We start from the raw sequence: 25069 nt of genomic DNA on the forward strand, positions 1-25069 counted from the left end.
AGAGCTCTCCCATGTCAGTTCCCTGGTTGTGGACAGTGTCATCACAGTTTGTGTTTTATTCATATTCTGCTTTGTATTTTCAGAGTTGAAGTGTGCCCAGGTAACATTCAAGCGGTGTTCAATAAAAACTCAGTTGGATTTAGGTATTGGAGCATTTACAGACTAAGTCTGTAAAGGAAGTTTGTTTCTGGTCCAGTCCCACAGCCAGAAAGCTAAAAAGAAAAAAAGTATATATTAAAAAAAAAAAAAAAGCCAGAAAGGGTATCCTTTCATATCTTATGCATCCTGAGCGTAAGGAATTTTACATAGGTTGTGCAGAGTAATTCTGACATGTAATTCTGGTATCACTTATGCTGTGAGTGGGAAACAGCATTTAGTGTGCCCCAGCAACCAGTGGCAGAACATGCAAGCATCCCCATGTTACACAAGCCTTTACTTGGCAAGTTACTCAGTTACTGACATCTAGGCAAGTGTCAAATAGAAACGGCTGAATAATGCCTTGAAATAGTATCTTAACACCTACAGAATGAGATGAAGGTAGGGATGGCATGCATTTCAGTTTCGTCTTTTTTTTTTCAGTCAATGTAGCTTCCATTGCATGTGTTGTTATACTAATGGAGGTTTCAGAAACCAACAGAGAAGTACAAAGCCTTGAAAAGGGAAAAACAATACAAAAGAACAACAACAACAGAACAGCTGGATACGTTTTTGCAACTTAAACGAACAATGCATGCCAAAAGAGAAAGTGCCCCTTATCTTGTTTCCCTGTCAGCAAACAGGGCAGCTTCCTGGGGTAGCTAAAGTAGCCCATAACCAAAAGCAAAGCATCAGTGGGCAATGCAGCCTTTGCTGTGATGTTAGCTCTGCTCTGTGCCATGTGGTGCTTTGAAGTGCTGCCGCTTCTTTCTTTCTCCATGGTTGGTTTTTGAATTTGAGTAAGATTTGAATGCTAGCATCTGAATCACAGAACCATCTAGGTTGGACTAGTTGATTTTGGAGGTCTCTAGTCCAACCTCTGACCTAACACTAACAAGTCCTCCACTAAACCATATCACTAAGCTCTACATCTAAACGTCTTTTATAGACCTCCAGGGATGGTGACTCAACCACTTCCCTGGGCAGCCCATTCCAATGCCTAACAACCCTTTCAGTAAAGAAGTTCTTCCTAATATCCAACCTAAACCTCCCCTGGTGCAACTTTAGCCCATTCCCACTCATCCTGTCACCAGGCACATGGGAGAATAGACCAACCCCCACCTCGCTACAGCCTCCTTTAAGGTACCTGTAGAGAGTGATAAGGTCTCCCCTGAGCCTCTTCTTCTCCAGGCTGAACAACCCCAGCTCCCTCAGCCGCTCCTTGTAAGACTTGTTCTCCAGATCCCTCACCAGCTTTGTTGCCCTTCTCTGGACATGATCGAGCACCTCCCTGTCCTTCTTGTAGTGAGGGGCCCAAAACTGAACACAGTACTCGAGGTGTGGCCTCACCAGAGCCGAGTACAGGGGCACAATCACTTCCCTCGACCTGCTGGCCACACTGCTTCTTATGCAAGCCAGGATGCTCTTGGCCTTCTTGGCCACCTGAGCACACTGCTGGCTCATATTCAGCCGACTATCAACCAATACTCCCAGGTCCTTCTCTGCCAGGCAGCTTTCCAGCCACTCATCTCCCAGCCTGTAGCTCTGCTTGGGGTTGTTGTGCCCCAGGTGCAGGACCTAGCACTTGGCCTTACTGAACTTCATACAGTTGGCCTCAGCCCATCGGTCCAGCCTATCCAGATCCTCCTGCAGAGCCTTCCTACCCTCGAGCAGATCGACACACGCACCTAACTTGGTGTCATCTGCAAACTTACTGAGGGTGCACTCAATCCCCTCATCCAGATTATTGATAAAGATATTGAAGAGAACTGGCCCCAGTACTGAGCCCTGAGGGACTCCACTAATGACCGGCCTCCAACTGGATTTAACTCCATTAACCATGACTCTTTGGGCCCGGCTATCCAGCCAGTTTTTAACCCAACAAAGCATATGCCAGTCCAAGCCCCGAGCAGCCAGTTTCTTGAAGAGAATGTTGTGGGAAATGGTATCAAAAGCCTTACTGAAGTCAAGGTAGACCACATCCACAGCCTTTCCCTCATCCACTAAGCATGTCACTTTGTCATAGAAGGAGATCAGGTTCGTCAAGCAGGACCTGCCTTTCATAAACCCATGCTGACTGGGCCTGATCGCCTGCAAGTGCTCTGCGATGACACTCAAGATAATCTGCTCCATGAGCTTCCCTGGCACTGAAGTCAAACTAACAGGCCTATAGTTCCCTGGGTCCACCCTCCAGCCCTTCTTGTAGATGGGTGTCACATTTGCTAGCTGCCAGTCGACTGGGACTTCCCCTGATAGCCAGGACTGCTGATAAATGATGGAAAGCTGCTTGGCCAGCTCTTCTGCCAGTTCTCTCAGTACCCTCGGGTGGATCCCATCTGGCCCCATTGACTTGCATACATCCAAGTGCTGTAGCAGGTCACCAACCATTTCCTCGTGGATTGTGAGGGCCACATTCTGCTCCCCTTCCACCAGCTCAGGGTACTGGGTATCCAGAGAACAACTGGTCTTGCCACTAAAGACTGAGGCAAAGAAGGCATTAAGCACCTCAGCCTTTTCCTCATCTCTTATCACTAAGTTTTCCCCCGCATCCAGTAAAGGATGGAGATTCTCCTTAGTCCTCCTTTTTGTGTTTATGTATTTATAAAAACATTTTCTGTTATCTTTAACAGCAGTAGCCAGATTGAGCTCCAGATGAGCTTTTGCCTTTCTAATTTTGTCCCTGCACAGCCTTACAACATCCTTTTAGTCCTCCTGAGTAGCCTACCCTCTTTTCCAAAGGTCATAAATCCTCTTTTTTTTTCCTAAGGTGTAGCCACAACTCTCTGTTCAGCCAGGCCGGTCTTCTGCGTCGGCTTGTCTTTGGGCATGTGGTGACAGACTGCTCCTGAGCCATTAAGATTTCCTTCTTAAGGAGTGCCCAGCTTTCCTGGACTCCTCTGCCCTTCAGAACTGCCTCCCAAGGGACTCTGCCAACCAGTGTCCTGAACAGCTCAAAGTCTGCCCTCCGGAAGTCCAAGACAGCAGTTTTACTGGTCCCCCTCCTGACTTCACCAAGAGTAGAGAACACTACCATTTCGTGGTCACTCTGCCCAAGACAGCTCCCGACCACCACATCTCCCACCAGTCCTTCTCTGTTTGTGAACAGAAGGTCTACTGGGGCACGTCCCCTGGTAGGCTCACTAACTAGCTGCATCAGGAAACTGTCTTCCACGCTCTCCAGAAACCTCCTAGACTGCTTCCTCTGAGCTATATTGTATTTCCAGGATAAGTCTGGGAAGTTGAAGTTCCCCACCTGAAACTAGATTGGCATGGGCTTTCATTAACATCAGAGAGCAAAGCTATAGTTGCTACCTTCAGTTAGCTCTTTGCTTTAAAACTAGCCTTTTTTTTTTCCCTGAAGTATATGAATGTAAGGATTCATAAACACCCTGACGGAAGAGGATTATGTTTTGCATCTCCTTGTTTTCACTGCTTGCTACCTACGATTATTTTTTAAAGAAGAACATGTTTGCTGAAGGAGTTATTTCATAGATTTTTTTTTGCATTGCATCTTATAAAATATTCAAGACTTCTTTACACTAGTTTGACCTTGTGATGTAGGTATTTACTGTTCGGTTGCCACTCCCAGGCTCTCTGTGTGTTTATGACATACCACAGTCCATTTGAAATTCCTGTTTTGTACCTGGAGGAAGCACATGAAATATATAATGCATTCAAAGGGTTATTTTTTGCATATTGTTAATAGTCTGCTACTATAATGTGTTCTTAAGTGACATTTATTATAAATCCCTATCTATTGGAATGGGGCTAAAATGTAGACCAAGTCAGGTAGTGATGGCAGCTTACAAAATTTTTTTTATCATCTGTGGCTCTGTTTTGGCTCAGTAGATCTGTTAGCATTTCCAGTAACCTTTCCCTTACCATGATTTAGTCTTTCATTCCAGATGCTTTTGTTTGCATTTAAAACAAAAACAAAAAAACTGTTCATTTCTTTTTTGTGGACAAATCTTTAAAATAAATCATGTTTAATGGAGAAATTCAGGGCTTTGGAAGAAGGAGAAAGTATTTTCATATTTCATGCATGAATGTATTCAGAGTTCAAATGGTTCTTTCCACTTAGACTCTTAGTTAGCTGTTTTGATATCCTGATTTTATTCTGTTGTGTTTCTACTCAAAGAAAAAAAGAATGGGGAATCTGAAATAAAGCCAAGGAATGGAGCAGAGGAAAATGAGATGTGTATAATATTAATAATGATAATACATGTAACAAAGTGACACTTAAAAGGCGAAGTCCTTTGGCTTCCCATGAAACTTGCACTTCAAGTGGTTGCAGTTGTTTGGAAATTGGATCTGGATTTCTAAGTTAGATGCGTTTAAAAAAAAAAGTTACCATTTCCTATGATAAGTGTATTTTGTTGCTTTTGAGTAGTCTAGTATGTACTTGTTTGTGTCAATATGCAAATGGTTGTCTGTCACAAAACCATCTGGAGAATATTTTGGCTGTACTCTAAAGTTTGTTGTGTTTTTCCACAGTCATTGTCCTGGAAATTGTATATTTACCACCAGCTACAATAAACAGGGTCTGGTATCGCTAATCCATTTCTGTGACAATGCACAAGTTTCCTGTAAGCTGCAAGGGGAATTTTGACTTCAAGGAACATTTTTGCTCTAGATACCTCTTTTGCAATGTGTTTTTCCAGAGCCAGCAAAGTTAGCTTTTGAAATGTGCAGTGTCACTCTTTGTAGTATATCCTCATCAAGATCAGCTCACACGTTATCAGCTTAAAGAAGGAGAGAAAAAACAAGGAACTTTTAACAAGTGATAGATAGGTAGTCTGAGTTTCATCTCTCTTAATTCTGCTGGGTATTTTGATAAGGTACATTTTGAGACATTACAGTTATTCATGGATGATTTTGAATTGGGAAGGATATGTGCTCCTGATGACCTAGGGAAATATTGTGAAAGTTTAATTTGCGTGAATTATTTTCTCTCCTAGGCAGAAAGAAAGAACTTGTTTATGATGATCACAATGATGTTGCAATATGAATATGCCATTTCAAATTTTTTAGGGAGACATGGAGCTGGTTGTAGTTGACATGCACGCTGTGTTAAAGAAGGTACAAGATCATGATTACAAAGATAAACTATCTGTGAAGTGTCTGCTGTTTGGGTGTTTGGAAATCATGCTATGTTGAAACCAAAGCCTTTTATCATAACATTTATTGCACGAATCTACTTCCCCCAGTGAAAGAGACAAAGGTTAGGTAACGGTATGGTTATGGTGCAGGGAATCTATACTTCCTAAAAGCAATCTGCAACAGATGTCCCATGACACAGTGATGCATTACTCTGATTGTAGTACAGCTTCTGTGGGTAGAAGAGAAGGCTTCAGAATCTAGATGAAGTCTGTATCTAATTATATGAATAAAAGTGTTGTATTAGGGTTAGAGTGGGATCTAAGAGAGGAGGAGCAAATCAAGAGATCAAGATGTGCGAGGAGCAGCTCAGGACCCTTGACTTGTTCAGCGCAGAGCAGGCTGAGGGGAGGCCTCATGGCAGCCTGCAGCTTCCCCATGAGGGGAGCGAGCGGAGGAGCAGATGCTGAGTTCTGCTCCCCGGGGACAGTGACAGGACCTGAGGGAACAGCATGGAGATGGGACAGGGAGGGTCAGGCTGGGTGTTAGGAAAAGGCTCTGCACCCAGAGAGTGGCTGGGCACTGGGACAGGCTCCCCAGGGCAGTGGTCACAGTACCGAGCCTGATGGAGTTCAAGAAGCATTTATTTGGACACTGCTCTCAGACATAGGGGTCTGGCTTTTGGGTCCTGTGTGGAGCCAGGAGTTGGCCTCCATGATCCTTGTGGGTCCCTTCCAACTCAGGATATTCTGATTCTAAGCAGTCAGGAGGAGCATAGGTGCAGTGAAGGGTCATCACTGTTGAATGTCAAATATGCTTTAAGGTTGTATTTTGATGCTTAGAATAAAAAAGGGTTTTATTCTGACGTTTTCCTTCCTTTTTTTTTTTTTTTTTTTCCAGGGTGAATTCCATCACTTTGCAAGCAGAGGGTAGGATAGGCATGTGATGTGATTGGCAGACATTTTACCAATACAGACCATGAAGTTGTATTGCTGCAGCCATGGCTTGACTTCAAAGAGAGTTTTAAAGCTCTGTGGTGTAGGAAGTAAGCTGTCACTGGGAAGGGCAAACTGTGTTTGATTTTTATAATATAATTGCATTTGTCCACTGTCGTTTTTGTTCTGTGTAATTTATATGTAGTCAGCTCTGAGCCATTTCTGTGCTTTAGGAAATTGAAGTTATCAATTAAAAGTGAGCTCAGTTTCTCTCAATCTAAGTGTTTTGGACCTGTTATTTATGGAATTGTTCACAGACCTTCATGGAAGTTTTTGTAGTCTACTCCTGAGCATAGTAATGTGTTTCTTTCCTTCTCCTCTCAAAGGACCAGGTTTGTATTTGATAGAAGTAGCAGCTTCTGGCTCATGCTATTATGGGCCTGTCAGTTAATTATTTGGTCACAGCAAGCTTTGAATTTGAGGTGTGTACTGAAACCACATAATGATTCTGGCGATCATAGCGATGCCTGTCCTTAAAGAAGGTTGAAAAATGAGAGAGATGTGCTATCATCTATTGGGAAATAAGTAAATATGGCACAGCAGCTGTAAAAATAATTGATCTGTTCTTTCATAACTTTTCAGTCTTGATGACCTAGTGCTCAAAGCTTAAGTTTTGTTGCCTCCTTTACAGATGCACTATGAAACCAAAGTTAAAACAAGTTTCACTGTAAGAAGTCTGTAATACATGTATACATGTGTGTGAGTTGGAAAGCATGATAAGAGAATATATTCCTTACTTTTTGAGCACTTTTTAATGGAAGAGTAGCAACATTTCTATTTGATTTAGACTATCTTCATTCATTTCTGAACTAGCTTCCATCTATCCTCCTTGTAAATTACTATCTGTTAGTAAAGAAGCATGGAGTGTATTATTTGTTACAGCTTTTTTCTTGTCTCTAATTATGTTCTGCTTCTCCTCTTTGTATGACCTTAATGCATGCGACATGTGGTGGGGTAGGGGAACAGTTACCTCCATTTTAGGGTAAGGAAAGAGGAAGGCTGTGTCCATGGCAGAGTAGGATGTTTAATCTGTGGTGTCTGGCTCATCCCTATCGCTGCTGTTACCACGACGTCGTCTTTTTCTAGCTAGAGGTCTGCCAAAAGAAACTTATGTTGAAAGTATATATTGTCTTTTCTGACAGATTGAGGACTTCTGTGCTTGCAAAAACATGCTTCTCACAGTGCTCTGTCATTACAGCTGGCATCAGTGGAAGTGCTCATTTCACGGCACAAGTATTTATGAGATATGAATGTGCTGCAAGGATTTGCTGTGGGGAGCTCTCAGTTGATAATGTACATTCTGCAGTGCCTGGTTGGGAACAGTGGGGTGGTGCTAGTGAACTGCAAGTTTGGTGGAGTCCATGTTTAAATAAGGCCAAACTCAAGGGTTTAACTGTTGGCATTTTATGTATGCATGGGGAGAAGGCTGAACTCCTGATTTTGTAACGATCTGGCTAGCTGGAAACTGTCATGGGACAGGGGACACCCATTCTGATTTTATGCAGTTGTAACTACAACTTTTTAATATCTTTAACTATGTAACTTAATCTATGTGAAGCACTTCTCATATTATCTTTGCAGAATACTTGGCTGAAATCAGAACAAAATTGAATTACATACAATGTGGATTGCTCAGAACTCATTTGTTTTCTGTTCTAGAGTTGCAAAGATTGTCATGAGCATTTAATTAACCCCTAAACATCTAAGGATGCTCATTTTACAGACAATGGCACTGTGACAGAATTGAATGAAACGAGTTTTATGATGTTTCACAGATAAGAGTAGTTCATGGCAGACGAGAGGAATAAAGTGTAGGAAACCCTGTCTAGCTGAAATCATTGTTTCTCTAAGCTTTGAATGCTACATGATGAAAAAGATTAGCCACAGAATGTGATTTTTTTTTTCCAGTTCCTTCAAAGCAAAATAATATGCTGACACTTCTTTTTAATCCACTGATTTTTTTTGAAAACATTAGTTTAAAAAAATAAAAAATAAAATCTAACTTATTATCTGGATCTGGAGTCAGTTCCCTGAAATTAATGCTCAATATAAAAATCTAATAGGTAAAAAGAAAGATTTATTTATTTCATAGCAGCTGGCATAAATCTTGTTTGTAATGAGGATAAAATCCATGTAAATGAATCATTACAGTAAATTGTTGTAATTAGGATTTATTCATTACAAAGGTCTCATAATTATATAATCAACTTTTAGTGTATTGAGATTTATACTCTTGACTCTTAATTCTATTTTATTCATTTAGAAGCAGAATTCGCTGGGGGAGAAGTGTTTTCAGAAGCTGCCTGGCTACATACTCTCAACTAGAGATGGAATTTGAATCCTGTGCATATACTATCTAATTCTTGTGTTGCAGAAGGTTTGAATTCTCCTCTAGCAAAAATAAAACTGTTAGCATTTTGAAAAGACTCCCCAAATACTGAAGTCAAAGCCTTCAGGGATTTTAAGTGTCAGGTGTTTCATTAAGTGCCTGTCAGTTTAACAGTCCCGTGTGTGTGTACATGCACATCATCTGCTGAGAGCTGTGCAAACCAGTGATGGACTGACGTGATAGAAAGTTACTGCCAACACAGGATTGTCTGGGCTATTTAAAACTGGACTCTTTTTGATCTCAGCCCTTGCCAAGTGGTTAGGAGTAGTATCAAGTATAACAGAGTTAAGGGCAGCAAACCAGCTGAGAGCTGAATATGCCCACTGCTTTGGTGGATGTCCTGTACGGTGGCCAGAATCCCTCTGAGCCCTACCATCTCAAGTGCAGTTGAGGCTTCTCAACAGGGTACTGTGACAAAGTCTGAAAAATTAAGTCCTGTGCTTTCTCCTCTGTATTGAAAAGGAGAATTTTGCCTGCCTGGCCACTTCATTACCCAAAACAATTTTAAAAGCAGTGTCTAAGCTGCTTCTTGGCAGAGCTGGAAGGCTTCAAGTGATACGCTGTAAATTACCAAAATATCTGTAAGGGTACGCCTTGCTTTGAAGATCTAATAGTTGAAGACAAGATTGAATGGATCGATTGGATCTGTCAGTTTCTGGCTTCAAATTGAAATTGATTTTTGGTTTGTTGTTTTTTCTCTGTAAAGCTTTAAGAAGTCTGGATTGCAATTACAAATTTTCTTGCTTCCTTTTCAAAGTTAATGCCATTTAATAGTAGATTGTAAAGGCTAATTCTTCTTATGTGCTGCTCCCCATCCTTCCTGCTTCTACTAAAATTTAATAAAAGCAGCTGTACTGCTGTGGTTTGGCTCTTTTTGGCTTCAAGAAAAGTCCTCTAGTCACCACAGTCAGAACAGCTAGAACATCCTCAGGTCATTCTTAATTATAACAGTAGTTCTGAAAATATCTCTGAACTTTGGAGGACAACTTCATTCTGATCTGTTGCAGGTAGGGTTTTGAACTGATGGCTGTCCAACATTGCTGTAAGGACAGTCAGTTTTTTCCCCTGCATTATGCTGCAGCACTTCTGTCCCCCGGTTTTCTGTTTAGACTAATGATAGATAAATACATTGAATTAGTTTGTCCTGTGTTCTCCAGCAAGGGCAGGAGCGCATACGAAGTCCTGGTATCTTCCTCTGTTCTACCATTCTCCTGCCAATATTAATGGGCTGTTATAACCACCCATAAATTATTCAGAAAAAAACATATTAACTCTTGTATGTTATTGTGAAAAGCACATCAGCAGCTTGTATGACAGCTTCTCAGAATTTTGTAGGTACAACCAGAATCAGAAAATGATTTAGCCCTCATTTATAATGCTGGATTTAGTTAACTTGTTGATTTTTCTTCTCTTAAGGGAAAAATAAATATTTCCCACTGATAAAAAAAAAACTTTTCTGTAAAAATTTAGGAGTGTATTGCCTAGACATATTTTGCTTGTCTGTGTCTGAAGCAAAACTAAAGTATGCTTCTGAACACTAGGACTTTTTCAGAGATGATTCTTAAAATCCATAGATGTTTTTTTTTCTTTTGATTTTCTTAAAACTCCATGCGAGTTCAGGGCAAACATCTTTCCCCATTGCCTCATCTCACTGCCTCTGCCTCCCATCCCACTCCTTTAAATAAGGCTGGGAATTCAGGTACTCGAAACCCTTGAGATTTAATAAGTTTCTTTAAGACTGTTAATGAATCACGATGAATGCATGCCCTATTTCCTACTCTTTGCTAAATATAGAGGTAGGACTGGGTCATGATGTCCTCTGGTGTCACTAGTACAACCTTCTTAAACAAGTCAAGCTCTTCTGTTTCCAGCTGTAGGGATTTTTGCCTTCACTATTCCTACTTAAGAGGTTGTTCCTGAACCTTATGCCTTGAATGCTTTAGAATCTATTTCTCATTTCCAGCTTACATTTGGTGGATGGGTACTTCAGACCAATTCATCCCTGTGTCAGCAGTACATCTTTAAATCTGAGTAGCTCTTCTCTCTTCCTAGTGTTTATCAATGAATATACTGAGTGATGATAATCTCGTCTTTTTTCAGCCTTGTTCTGGGAGTCTGAACACATTTGAGTCTCCTCTTGTGCTGTAGGCTTCCAAATACAACTGTTTGCCATACAGTCCTGTTCACTTGTGCCCAAGGGAGGCCTTCAGATGGAGAAGGAGCACAGCATCCTGGATCTGATCTCTCCAATGCTTGGTTCCCTTTCTCTGCTGGTAAAAATAGTTAGAACTCAAATACAGTGCAGATTTTATTCACAATTGCACATTATGTTCTGTGCTGGCTTAACTAATCACAATGACTTCAGCACAGCTATGCAAATAAAGCGATTGCAGCTTGGCCTGAAATTAACGTGCACTGGAAACTCTCAATCTTGTCTTCTTCCTCTTCTCTCACAGCCTTTTCGTTACTGTTTTTTCCCAGATACAGTCAACTATGTGCATATTTTCAAATACCATCCTTTTATTCTGTGTATGTTCCATTGGTGGAATTTCATTTTGTTTTCAATATTGCCTTTGGATTTAGCTGGAAAGACATAAAATTTTTATTTCAATTGCCCATTTGTCTGCTAAAAAAATTTGGAAGTCTAACTTCCTGCCCACCACAGTAATTAAAGATCGGAAGAAAGATTTGGCTTGCAAATATTGCACACATAATGAAGTAGGAAAATGTGCTGAGTTACACTTGTGGATTAAAACATTGATTGATTTCCTTCATAAAGCCCTGAAGTTGGCCACCATTATCTAAGAAAAATCGTGTTCATTGTTATGGTATGTCAGCTTTCTTTGCAATTGACTGGGAAATCTTCTAAAGCTTAATTCAGATACCACCATAAATAAATGTCACTTATTCAAGACTTGTCTCCCTGCAGAAATACTTAATATGCTCAATGTACCGCTGAGAGGGAAACAGACAGGAATAGTAGCCGAGGGCTGGGGAGTGACATATGTGTACAAATCTGGCAGCCAGCATATAGCTTTTAGGGAAATAAGCAACTGTAAAGGATATCTGGTCTGGAGGCTGTGCTGACAGCTGCATGTGTACACACACATGTGCTTGTCCTGTACATATCCCTGCCATCCATCACCCATTTCAGGTTTTTACTGTTTCTCAGCAATGTAGTTTTTTTTAGTGTCATTCTCCTCACAGATTTCAAAACAGATTTTCTAACAGCCATAGTTATCTCCCAGCAGGGCTCCAGGGGAGGGGGTCCAGTGACTCCATGAAGGAGCCTCCAGCAGGACTGAGGAGCACTGGAGAATTTCAGCTCTCATGTCACCAGGAGCAGTACTGGCTTCTCTGCTTGTCTGTGTAACGTATGGACTTGAATTGGCATTTTAGCATGGAAAACATGCAGCATCTTTTCTGTTTTTATTATAGCTAACTATGCTGAAGAGTTGCACAAAATGTTATGTTGCCTCTACTGTGCTTCCTTTTCCTGGTGAGAGGCCAATGCCATGCTATTGCTGATGCTGTTGTACTTTGTCTCCCTCCTTGAGCAAGACTTCATTGCATCTTCCTTTCTCGTTTTTCCCCTTCTCTTCTTTGATTGGGATTCACAACTGCAAAATGCTTTGCTTTGTTGAGGAAGACCTGGGTTTTGTTTCTAGTCAGAGGGTGAGTTACAGTAGCTCCTGCACAGGTACATTCTTGTTCCTGTGTATTGGTTTAATAAAGGTAACAGCTGCTAGTTTCTGAAGGATTGTCAGTACTTCTCAGAGCGTACAACAAACCTCTTGGCAGCTGATGGGTTCATGTCATTAACTGGAGCCTATATTGGCACAACACGCCTTTGAGACCATTCCTTGAGTGCATCTCTGACAAATTCTGACTCAATTTACTGGTCCTATCTGAGTGACACAGGCATAAGCAGGATATACTCATTGGCCCTGGTCTGTTTTTGTTATGCAGGGGAGCAGATTTGTTGGAAGAGGGCAATTTTGGTTGACAGTGGCCAAAGATGGGTTCTGCATTCATGCCAAATGGTGGCTGTGCTGTACAACTTAGAAGATCTTACCATGAGCTGTACAAGAATGTTTCTCCTGTGGTTGGGCTTGACTGCACTATGCAAAGACATTGGGTGTCATATTAGGCACAATCAAATGTGACATGGTAGTTCCATGACTCTTATTTCTCCTTTCTTTTATGCCTCTTAGGGTGTTTCAAAGATGACCGTATCGTGTTCTGGACTTGGATGTTTTCAACATATTTTATGGAGAAATGGGCCCCCCGGCAAGATGATATGCTCTTCTATGTCCGTCGAAAACTGTCCTATGTCAGTGGGGATAGTACAGAGGGGAAAAAGGTGAGTGAGTAGTTATATATTTTAATCTGGGAAATTTAAAGTAGTGTGGGGTTTGGTGTTTTGGAGTACCTACCACATTGGAAGAATTGCAAACTGATGATGGGGAGCCTCCAGATCTGCCCAGCATGAGAAATCATGTAAAGTAGGCACACAGGGAAATACTGTGGTTAACACTGTGAACGTCTGCTGCAGTTTGTGACCTTCACTATCACCGACTTGGCGAGATAAGCGAGTTTGCACATTTTTGGAAGCTTTTATGATGGTCTCCCTGCATTTAGGGGAAAAGGAGGACATCCACACTGATTTTTGTTTCCCTTTTCATTGATGATACTGTATAAATGGAGAGTTTAAATCTATAGAAAGGAGAGAAAAAGGAGGAGGAAGATGGTTTCTAAAGTGTTTCTAGAAAAAGGCTTCCTAGGATACCAGAGTATTTGAAATAAACAGCTGCTAAGTAGTCAGTAGCAGAATACAAGCAGACTCCTAGAACTGGGATGCAGTAGTGACAAACAGTGGAGAAAATACTGTACTTTCACATATATAATCTACATTTAAGACAATTTGCACTCCTATAGAAGTACTGTTTCCTGAAAGCGTATAATCAGGAAGCCTAATGCTGCTGCATGGGTATTTTTCAGTTAAAGATTAGAGAAACGTCTCAGCATGTTGTGGCAGTTTTCACCTTAGTTGGGGGAAACAGAAGCAAGAGAAATTATAATTTTATTGGGAATAAAGCAGATGACTGTAGAGGATTGAAAGAAGGAAGGTAATTGGGGGAAGAAGAGTCTGGGGTTAAGTTCCTGACATATGTAAATAGTGCACACTGATGTTGAGTCACAGATGTATGTGTATGGTGTATGTGAGTTACTTGTTTTTTCTTAAACTGGGTATACCCAAGTTCTTCAGGTTAAAATTTGACCATACAAGGAACTGTAATTGTCAACTCCCCTGAAAAATGGGATTCTAAAAGACTTTCCAAAGGTTTTGTTGGAGAGATAGGAAATAGACAGGATTATCTTCTCTTTACCCCACTTCCCCATGTTCGGTCATGGCAACCAGTAAGGAGAAGATGGTAAAATATCGATCTTTTGCTGTCAGATTGGTAGTTTAGTAGTCTTCGGCTACAAATTCAGGATAGCACACTTGCACTTTTAAGACTTTTGGAGGAAACTTTGATCCTAAGTCATTTGGATGACTACAAATTCCTGTTTCACATCAAACAACATTGTGGCTTTATTTAGCCTAATAAAAGCATGGATCATTTAACCTCTTGTTCTTCCCAACAAGACAGGCGAACCTCAGAGGAAACGTGATTGCTTAAAATTCATTCTCAGACCCCTGATCAATCTCTGTTTAACTTATTAATCAATTTAAAGTGTTTGAACCTCCCTTGGAGAGGCAAAAGTGAAATAACCCTTGCATTTGCTCTCAGAGCTTTATTTAAGCCTCATAAATAATTTTGATTTGTGAGTTTTTTCCTAAGTGGTAGTTATTACAAAATCAGCATTAGTGAATTGCTTGCCATAACAACTGACTTGGGGAGCATGCATTATAGGACATAGTGTTTTGTAAATCTCCCTTGACTGTTTGCATTTTGCTCAGCTTCCAAGAAATGAGCCTTTCCTGTGACTGAAGTACTTTACTTCAATCTGAAGTTCTGAAGTTTGTGAAACTTCAGTTTTGTGGTTCTTTGATATTTGTGTAGCTCTCCTTCTGTTTTATTTTAACTGATTGCTCTGCAGCTCCAGCTGCTCTTGTATCTGATTTTTGTGCCTGTTCTGTGCAGTGAGACACTGGACTACCCCTACTCTTTGAATTAAGACTAGACAGGTTTTGATTAAGCTTTGTAGTTTTGTCGGCTCTTTCTTGAAAGATGGGTATCAAAACACCAAAGTTTTATCATTAAAAGGGGGAAAAAGCCAGAGAACAATCGTTTTTTAGAATCTCAAAAAGAACTTCCAAGTATCCCTGCCACCCACCAAATTGTGTGCTCTCATTTACATCCCCAGAGGTAGATGGGAAAAGTGGAGAATGGGAGAAGTTTGAGGTTGCTTGGAACCTTGAAGAGGTACAACAAGAGCTACACCATGGGCTACCCCTTGTGTTGAGATGGTGTTGAACTGTCAGTGGCGATCACCATCAGTGGAAATGATTTCTCCACTGGTTGCACAGAAGCCTGACTGTTAGGTATTTGTAGAATTGGGTCTATGTAGCTTCAGCATAGAGTAAAGAAGGTTCATTTTATTTTTTTCTGTAGACATGTATTTGCTCCTCGTTTGCCTGGCTTCTGTAGATTTTGACTGAAGAATGCTGGCAGAGAGACATGTGAGGTGAATCATTGTCCTGTGATATCTCAGTATTCATTTACATTCATAAAAATGAGACCTGCAGAGCTTTGAGCACAGTAGTCTCCTGTAGGACTGATAACAATGACGGTGAAAACAGATTGAGAGGAGAAGGGCTGTTTAAACACCAATAGTGATGTTTGGCTTCTGACATGATAAGCTCACACAGCATGTTCATATACACTACGGTGTGATGATTCATGTCAGCAAGAAACAAGTGTTGATTTATTACTCTCTTGACGGTTTTGATGTCTGTCCTGTGTGATTTAAAAGTCATTCCTGCTTATGTTTTTTCCCCTATGCTTAGTGGAGCTGGAGAGTGTCAGCAATAACATTTGAATTAAAATGTAGCAGAGGTAAGCAGAGAAAAAATATTAGGAGCAAGATTAGTGAGAGGCTCGGTTCAATTTTAAGGCTGAATGAGAAGGGCTTTGAATTCAGCTTGAGTAATGAGAACAGCTTGAAGTAATACAACTCATAATCTTGTGCCAGTATTGGTAGATGATGATAAGCTTCCCTATCATCTGAAATTTCATTTTAAAGAGCCTTTTAAATGACCTACTTCATAGACTCCTTAGTGTAAGGGTCTTTACATTTGCTTCTGTTTTCCACTTCAATTTCTAAGTTGCATATATCCAGGTGAAACAGCAATTAAGCCCTTAATATGGTCTATGCCGTATCTAATTCTAGGTTACATCCATTACAGACTCCTGGATCCCAGTGAAGTGTCCTTTTTTTCTTGGCATTTCCCAGTAACAGTCCAGCAGTTTTTCTTGCCAAGTTTAGAAGATAATTTTTCTCTCTGTCTTTAAGCAAAATCACAGACCCTGTATGTCAGGATTGGTGAAGGCAGGACAATGTGGAGCATAGTTCTTCTCAAGGTTAAGTGATTTAGTAGTTGTTTTTTAAGGTGGAATCCCTTTAACTTGTGGCTTTTTATGTGCTATTAAGTAAAAATTAGAAAATCCTTTTTGCTGCTGCCTCACACACTAGCTGATATGACTGACTGGAGAATGCAGGCCCTGATCCTCCCTTACAAAGGGTTCTGTACATTACCAAAAGCCACAGCTTTAAGAGGTTAAAGCAGTTGGACTTGGGATTCTGATTTTAAAATGGCATTAGATCAAGATTTAGTATCTCTGCCTCTTCCCCATGCAATAAAGGATTATGCTTTGTTACAGTTGCAAACTTCTGATCTTTCTGTAGAAAGAAGCTTTACTTTCTCATGGGGATTAAGAAAAATACTAGTATGTTGTTAACAGAGACAACGGCTGAGTAAGGATTTTTCTCAAAGAATGGTGTATCAACAGAGCTAGTTTGTATTAGTGCCTTCAGTCTGGCATCTTGCTTTGTCACCTGACAAGGGTACTGTATTTACAGGGCAGAGTTATAAAAAGATGTATGCAGGACACTGTCAGTATATGTTCTGAGTGTGCCTGGATTTTGGAGTAGATCCTGTTTTCTTCAGCGTCCTATAAATATGGAGGAGTGAAGTTGCTGCCAAATGCATGTGGTAATCATTCAGGCTGTTAAATCTTCACAGAGCTTAAGCTACTGATGTTGTGGCTGCAGCTTCAGAAACAGAAGTGAACAGGAGCAATGGTTTACATGTTTGTGTGCATCTGGACCTCTGACACAACAAATACTGGCTGTGTTGGGAGACCAGTGAGTTTCTGAAACTAAATGACTTTAGGCACATGACTCCCACTGAAATTCACAGCATTTCTTAGCTGCATCTCTAATTCACTTTAACCATCTGTCTGGCTGGAAGATTCAACAATCTGAACTCAGCACCCAGCAGAAATGAAAGGTGATAAAAAATCTCCCATTCCTGTCCCTATTGTACCTCTCAGACCAGTGCTTTGTGAACACTGTAAGTAAATAGGATGTCCCCTGAAGAGCTACTTGGTACGCTTTGTGGCTGGTCCACATCACCATTTGAATACAAAACGGGAAAGCAAATGGCCAAATTCTGTATCTTATTTGCCAATAAATTCTCTTCTCGTGCATGGATAGTATGCAGGTACAAACAATGATTATGATGTGCAAGTCAATACAGAGAGACAACTGTTCTGCCTCAGCTTTTTGCTAAGCTCTTGGAGGTGTTGCAGTGAGTAGGAAGAGTGGCTTCTGCAGAAAAGGAGAACGTAAACATATTGCTCTCATTTTGAAACATGAAAGAGGAATGCTGATGTTATCGGGTTGATACTACAATTTTCTGTAAGGGACTCAACGTCTGAAATGCAAAGATTTGGCTTTTCTTGTACAACTAACTCTCCCCAATTCCTGTGTTTTGCTAATGTTTGGTTGTATAAATACATGAACATAAAGGAGTTGCTATTTGCTAGCCTCTGCTCATATTACATTTTTTTGAAGACCATCTCCATATCCTGTGTGTGATATGACAGGCTGCTTGGCAAAAAAAAAAAAAAAAAAAAAAAATAATGATACGATGAGCGTAATGGCATTTTTCCTGTGCAAACTGAATCCAGCTGTCTGTGACCTAGGACATGCTTGTGACATATCTGGCAGGCTAATGAGTATTAGGCTTGGAGATGCTTTCACTTTCTGTCCTTTTCCTTGAGTCAATTTGTGTCTGAGACAAAGCAAGCATGCAGCTGAAATACCTTCCTGGTATCACAGTCAGTAAACTCCTAACTCAGAAATGGGGTGTGGGCTGCAGGGGCATTTCTGGTGAATTGCTTTTCCATTGATTCATGTATCCAAAGAACTCTTTGTAAGAATTTAAATTGGGTGACAAGAAAGCAAGGATCAGAGGTTAATTTAATATGAATTACATTGAAATGTGGCAATGCTGAGTCTTGTGGCTGAGAAGGTGCTCTCTGTGTGACAGGGAGAAATTTAATCAGGAAGAACAGAAGCCTAGACCCAGTTTCCCCAACTGATAATATTGTAGTGAGTAATTCAGTGTCACAAAAAGCAGCATATTTGAGGCACCAGGGGTCTGAGGGACAGATGAACACTGCTAGGCTGGGCTGCTCACCCTGAAAAAGGTGCAAGTATCTGCTTGGAGCTCCCTGAAAGCCTCATCAGGCTACTTCTTCAGCAGAGCACTTAGTGTGTTTGACTTAACTGTGTTTGCGGGTTACACAGTCCGTGTTGGCTTGCTCATGAGAGGTGTGAAAATGTCTGTTTTTGGTGTTCAAACTTGTATTAATGTACAATTGAACTGAAGCTCTGGAATATCATAATCAAGTCTCTAATGACACTAGTAATTAGAACTTAAATGCCTACTCTACCACTTTTTTTCATCTGTTTTCTCTTCAGTAACCCAGTTTATACATTTCCACATCCAACTGAGATGGTTTGAAAATGCAATGATTTATTAACATTCTGTAATCTTCCTTCTCCTGCATCTTTGCTGCCTTAGTTAATGATGAAGCATGTCTACTCTTGTTTTGCCGACTGTATTCTGCATGTGGCGCACCATGTGTTGCTTCAGGCACTCGTGCTTTTCTGTGGAGGACTTCAGAAAGGCTGGCAAATAGAGTAATAAGACAGCAATGAGCAAACTGTTGCATCTGAAAATATCAGTTACTCCGTAGTCTGGGGCCACAGTTGATAATGCTTAAATAGTCATGCTGGTATCTAGTCTTTCAGCTCTTGAATGTTGATTTAGCAGATTTATAAAACATTCAAGCCTGGGAATGAAAGTTGATGTAATTCACAGAGTATGAGTGTCAGGTAGCAGCTAGGATTATTTTGTCATTATCTCAAATATAACGATTTCTTGCCTTTCTGATTCTAGTCAGTGTGTTTTTAATTCCAGCCTTGACTTGCTTAGGAACAGTTACAATGGCTTTCTTGGTGCCGAAGCTATGCTGGGGAAATACATTTTCCACACTCCGCGTGTCTCATGATTTTCAGGTTGTTGTTTTCCACTCGTGTGTTTGACAGACATAATCAAGCATTAAGACTGTTCCGGCAATTTGAACACTTTGCAGTTTTTTATTTTTAGATCTATTATATATTTTTTTAATATATATAACAATATACATATGTGCTTAGTTCTATCTATACCTCTTTCAGATATATTTATAATGCTTTTGCTATTACTAGGATTGCAAAGACAGAAATGGACTTTGATTTTTTACAGGAATCATGCTTGGTTGAAGTCAACTTTCAGGTGTGTGTGTCCCGTTAGCTGTTTTCAGTCTCATAATTTACTCATTCTTACTACCACTTCAGATTAAGGTTCTTCATATACACTATGCAGATAACAGAAACACTAAGGTGTATAGGCTTGTTAAGTCCTTGTTTTCTGATTATGACATGCCAATCTAGAATCTCTTGTGCTTATCGAAAATCAGAAAAACGAATACATTTGGTAGGAATTTCTTGTGATTAAGAATTATTTGTTACAAGAGCTATAATCAATTTTAAGGTGTTTTCTTTACTATCAAGATATAAACTTATGTAAGAATCAAAAAAGAAAACAAGAATCTATTTAGAAAACATATCCTCTGTGCCTTTTGCTCTCGTCTCATCGGAAGTAAGTGGGATCTGACTTTAAGGTTTGCCATTCAGTTCGGAAACAGTCGTAGAACAAATTCAGTTCCTCCCCCAGGAGCACAGTTACTTAGAAGGAGATGATGCCAACAAGTCAAAGTGGGGTGATGTTCACGACTGTGCATCATCCTTTCTGAAAGGGATTGGAATAAAGAGCACTGTAATAAAACTTGAATTTCAGGGGTCAGGACTCCACAAATCAGAGGACTTCTCATTTTAAGATAAACTAAGATGTTGACTTTAGGGCAGTCTTGTGCCATTAAGCTGTCATCTGCAACCAGATCAATAAATGACGGGAGAACAATTAGGTTCTAGGGAATTACAGCAGCACTGAAACCCATGTAAGTAGCGAGAACAGCTTTGCAGAACTGAGTATCAAGAAGAAAGGAAATGTGAGGGGAATAAAGGCTGCATGTAAGTTGACTTTGCTGTTTTCAAGCTTGGACTAGCACTGAGGTTTCTCGGTGAAGAGTGACTGTGATGAGTCAACCAACCTGTAGGTACAGTTTCCTTTTTGTTATCCTCCAGCCTCAACCTTTCTGTGCCACTGCAGTTTAGTCAGTGGAAGGTACAAGAGGGTTGTGTAATGAGATGGTGCAAGAGCAGGTTTTAGCATATCTTGCTCAGAGCTTTGTTTGTGGAACCATTCTGAACAGAAATACTAGAAATCTTATTGTTCAGATGATTTCCAAGGGGACAAAATGGGAGACAGAAGAAGCCTCTCCTTAGGAATCAAGATAAATGACCCATGATGGTTTTATATCCTGACTTCCCTTTATCCTGTGTCTTAAAAAGCGCTTCAGCACTATAGTCAGAACACTAACGGGGTAGGGTGCAGAGCTCAGCTTTGCTGGCCATAACAGGTGTGTGAGGCTTTCTCCCTGAAAAAGTCTTGGTTAGCCCAAGAAAAGGTTCCCAAGCCATCTAGTTCATAGTCATGGTGTTCCTGGAAGGATTTAAGGAGGGATTTCGCAAATGCATCTGTCCAGTTTCCTAATTGCAAGTGGAACCTTTAGGTGACATCAAAATATAAATTTATTTTACCATGCAATATTTTACTGACCTTTATTTTTGTACCAAACAGAAACTTCTTATACAATCAAATGTTTTATTTTTAGCTTCCCCAGCACTTATTACCTTCTTTGTAATCCTTACTGTTGCTTTATATATTCCTTATGTGAAGAGTAATAAATTTTGTGAGGTCTGCAGCTTTTAGTGACATGACTGCAAATAGGATGATAAATCTAGCATCTAAATTTGGTCCTAAAGAAAAGGCCATGTGTGGTGAATCTTCGTATTAATGAATGTTATATGTAGCTATTCCTCTTTGGAATCTGATCACAGTTACAGTGCTTTGCCTATTTTTTTTAAACATTGCAATTTAAACTCATGTAGAGACACAGGTGTCAAATACACCCTGAAGCATGTGGGTAGACATTACAAATACTGGGAAAATTTTGAGGTGAAGTCCCAGATCCTCTGAAGTTAATGAGAATTTTGGAGAATTTTGCCTTTTTTTTCCTTGCCTTTTTTTTTTTTTTTTTTTTTTTGCTTTTAACTTCAATGGGTGAGAATTTCATTCCCATTAAATATAAAGTTCTAAAATAAACTGGTCGGTGAGCTGCAGAATAATATAGCCGGGTCACTATATATCTGGTCTCTCAAAAAAATCTCCCTCAGCTACACTTGCTTCTCCTCTTGTCCCTTCCCTGGGCCCCTCCAGTCTCCAGAGTACAGTTGATCTCTGCCCCCAATGTCCCACGCGCAATGTCCCATGCCTCTTAACTGTATATGTCCTTTTTCTATATGCTTTTCTTGGTTGCTACCAGAGCAAAAGGTAGCCTTCACCTTTTCTTGGTGGTTCACAGCAAATGGCTGCTGAAAAGTTAGAAAAAGGACAAGTTTCCCTGGCCCTTCTGCACCAATAGTAAAAGCATGGGGTTGTCTCACTGCTGATTGTTGTGATGATATGATTCTTGAGACCTCTGTGAAATTTATTTGAAGTTGGCCAATACATTTGAAAGATGGGTGGGAGTAGGAAGGAAGTTGATGTGTTCTGCAAGTGCCATTTCCTTAAACTAAATGTTGAATTTTTTCCACCCATTATATGCACTATTATATCAGTAACCTTACACCTTTTTATGCATATAGCTAGTTTGCTCTAAGATAGAATCTGTCTGGTGATCCCACATTCACATGAGGTGATTGCCGTTATCCTGAAGTCCTAAATACATGCAAGAAAAGAAAAGGGAGAGGACATTCTGCAACAAGTTCAACTGCTTGTTCAAAGCAGCAAAGCTTCTTCAGGACAGGAAATACAGGAGCTATTCTTGCAACATAGTCTGGATGACTTTGACATGAGTGGGTCTCCCATTTACAGATAAATGTGCCAAAACTTTGTTTGTTTACATTCCAATTTTAAAAGCATGTACATTGGTAGCCCTCTGTGAACCCTGTGCTCCTGATGAGTACAAGCTGGAGTAGGAACGGTGTCTGTTACAGCAGCACCTTTTGTCTGTCATCAGCCATTCTGCAACTTGGGTGATGGAAGAGGGGGTAATCCACTGCTGTTCTAAGGTTCTTATTCCATCTGCAAACACCCTCCCATGTCCTTGCCTACGAATTCATGTAGCATTTATTTGAAGTAAATCAACCAAGTTGATGACAAAGCTAAATGTAAATCTTGCCCTTTGAGATGATGTGGGCTGCAAAGTTTCTCACCTGCAGGTCATGAGTGAGTAGGAGAGGTTAATCACCCAGCATTTCTCATGCCAACAAATGGAAGAGAGAGTCCAAAGCCATGAACAGATTCTTTGGGGTAATTACATTACGGAAAGATGAGAAACTGCTGTTGGCATGCGACTTGTCCCATTTGGACATCTGAAGGAACTTCTGAAAGATACTGGAGACTGAAATACCTTTTTGCTGTTCTGATTTATCTAGAGACAGTGGCAAGTAAAGTCAGCTTTTTAGATCGTTTACTGTTATTTCTGTTGATATGGCTTTTGATTATACCGAAATGGTTATGGCAAGACATTTCAAAGTAATATTGCAACAAGTTTTTTGTTTCGTTTTTTAATTTGATTTTTTCTGTCTGTAGCTGAACTTTGCCTCTTGCACAAAACTGTTCATTGTCCCTTTATTGCAGTGGGCTTTGTTTCAGCTTTACAGCCACGGTGGGTGTCTAGTTGTCATAGGTACTGGACATTATGCTGCCTTTTATGTGGGCTCCAGAGTGTATTCCAGGAGTAGCAGGTACTAATTGTAAAAAATTAATAGTATCTGGGAGAAGGGAATTGGAATTTCATGTTGGAGGACTTTCTTACCATTGTCCTGTGGAGTTGCTGCCAATGAAAATTACAGTAGCCAATAATCCTAAAGACCATATTATATCTGAAAAAAATCTTTTTCTTTTTAGTACAATTGCAGTGTTAAATACGCTTGTCCCCTTTTAAATATTATTTTGGATATAAATATTTTAGGCAAGGCTAATAATGTAATCTGTTGCTAATGTCATTGTCCCTTCTGCAGCTTCTCTATATGACAGGACTAGGGATGCACCATTCCCACAGGGCTTCTCTGCATGCTCCAGAAAATGCCTGACTTCTTTGATTTTCTTCCCATTTAACAGAGACAGGTCTGTCGGTGCCGAGCAGATGGATTTTCACGGGTGACTTGTTCAGATCAGTTCATGCTGTCTTATTCGGTATATATTCCACAACGATGCTTGGCAGCCTGTTACAAAACACACAAACTGCCTCATATACATGGCTGCATTACTACAACTAATTGCCTGGTAAATAGATAGGAAGCCAAGGTCTTCGGAGATTGGAGTAGACCTTGCCACACTTGGAGATTTCTTGTTCTGCAAAAATCCCATATTTCTGTGCCAAAGAGTCCTGGAAGCTCCCATCATTCTACTGCTGTCATTTCCTAACGAATTGTACCGTGTTGTTGATTTGTTGTAGTGCATAGGCAAAGAAGCCCAGGAGTGACCTGCATCTTTGTGCTTTGAAGGTGTGGAGTTTTTGCCCAAAGAGGCAAACACTGCTGTAAAGGCAGCTCCAGATGCTAGGGAAAGTTTGCATACACTTTGACAGATTTTTGGCAGGTCAGCTTCTGTGCAGCCAGCCTTGGGTCTAATGAGGAAGAGCTAAAGCCAGAGCCACTGCAAGATTTTGGCATTGTCACACAGATCTGTGTTGCCACTGGGTTTCAGGTAACAGTCTCATCTCCCATGTTGCTTTTATCTGTATGAATTACTTCCACTCCCTTCCTAAGAGTCAGATGAGCTGGACTCACAGCACACAAACCCTCTCTTCTGGTACTGTGTGACTTTGGTTAAGACTGAATTTACCTCCTGATATCTGCTAATCTCACACTGGACACCTACCGGTAAAAATACCATGGTATGTTCTGAACTGAATCAGGGTTATTGATTTTTGTTGTTGTTGTGTGTTTTTGAGATGCAGAAATTGATATAATCCCTTTATCTTCCCATCACCAGTATATTAAATGAGCTTGAAACTTTTAATGAGACTAATTCAAAACTTAGGGTTGTTACATCTTTAAATTCGATAGTATTCTGGAAGTTAAAGGATGTGTGCACATATTTTGTTCATTTAGTTAAAACTGTTAGGACCATGTCTACTGGGATTTGAAGTCTTTCAGAGGTACAGTGAAAGTCAAATAGAAAAGTGCATGCCCTTTATTTATGTTCTCATCGAAGTCCATGGGTTTTCCTTCTTGTATAAAGTCAGAGAACTTCTATCAGAGAACTTGGGCTTGTATTTTGCCCTTAATGCCTTTTCTGGACCCGTCTAAGCATTCAAATATCACAGGTTGAGTGCTGCCTCCAAAGTGTATTTATATCTATGATAACCTTGTGTAAGTTAGTCATTGAGGTGATGTGGAAGTCTAAAATTGCATTGGTTTTTGAGAACACACTGAAGTAGTGGGAGTGAGAATTGATGTCTCTGAGTAAGTTGGGGAAAAATAGATTAAAAATAGATTTTTTGGTGGAAGGAGCTAAAGAGGACTGCTTATGTCCCAAATGTTGTTCTGACCAATCGGTTCTAATAAAAAGCTGCTGTAGTAATAAATTCTGTCTCTCTTGCATCCATAAACTGCTTTACTACAGTAGCAATATTGGTGCTGTATGAAGTGTTTCAAGTTACTTTTAACATAGATGTTCAAAGGATCCAGAAGGAAAAGG

General features: G+C 40.3%; 1 protein-coding gene across 4 annotated transcripts in view; it reads left to right on the forward strand.

Annotated features, from left to right (window-relative positions):
• The window catches only part of KIAA0930 (KIAA0930 ortholog), a 76125-nt gene that overhangs the window by 23083 nt on the left and 27973 nt on the right, over positions 1-25069 (forward strand). For 3 of the 4 annotated variants that reach the window (XM_048046853.2, XM_048046849.2, XM_048046850.2), the window contains one exon: positions 12831-12979. In XM_048046853.2, the coding sequence (XP_047902810.1) occupies positions 12831-12979 (149 nt within the window). Of the gene's footprint in view, positions 1-6141; positions 6278-12830; positions 12980-25069 lie in introns of those variants that run through there. The other variant, XM_013184622.3, reaches the window with a different exon arrangement.

Source organism: Anser cygnoides, chromosome 1 (genome assembly GCF_040182565.1).
Source record: "Anser cygnoides isolate HZ-2024a breed goose chromosome 1, Taihu_goose_T2T_genome, whole genome shotgun sequence".
Lineage (NCBI taxonomy): Eukaryota > Metazoa > Chordata > Aves > Anseriformes > Anatidae > Anser > Anser cygnoides.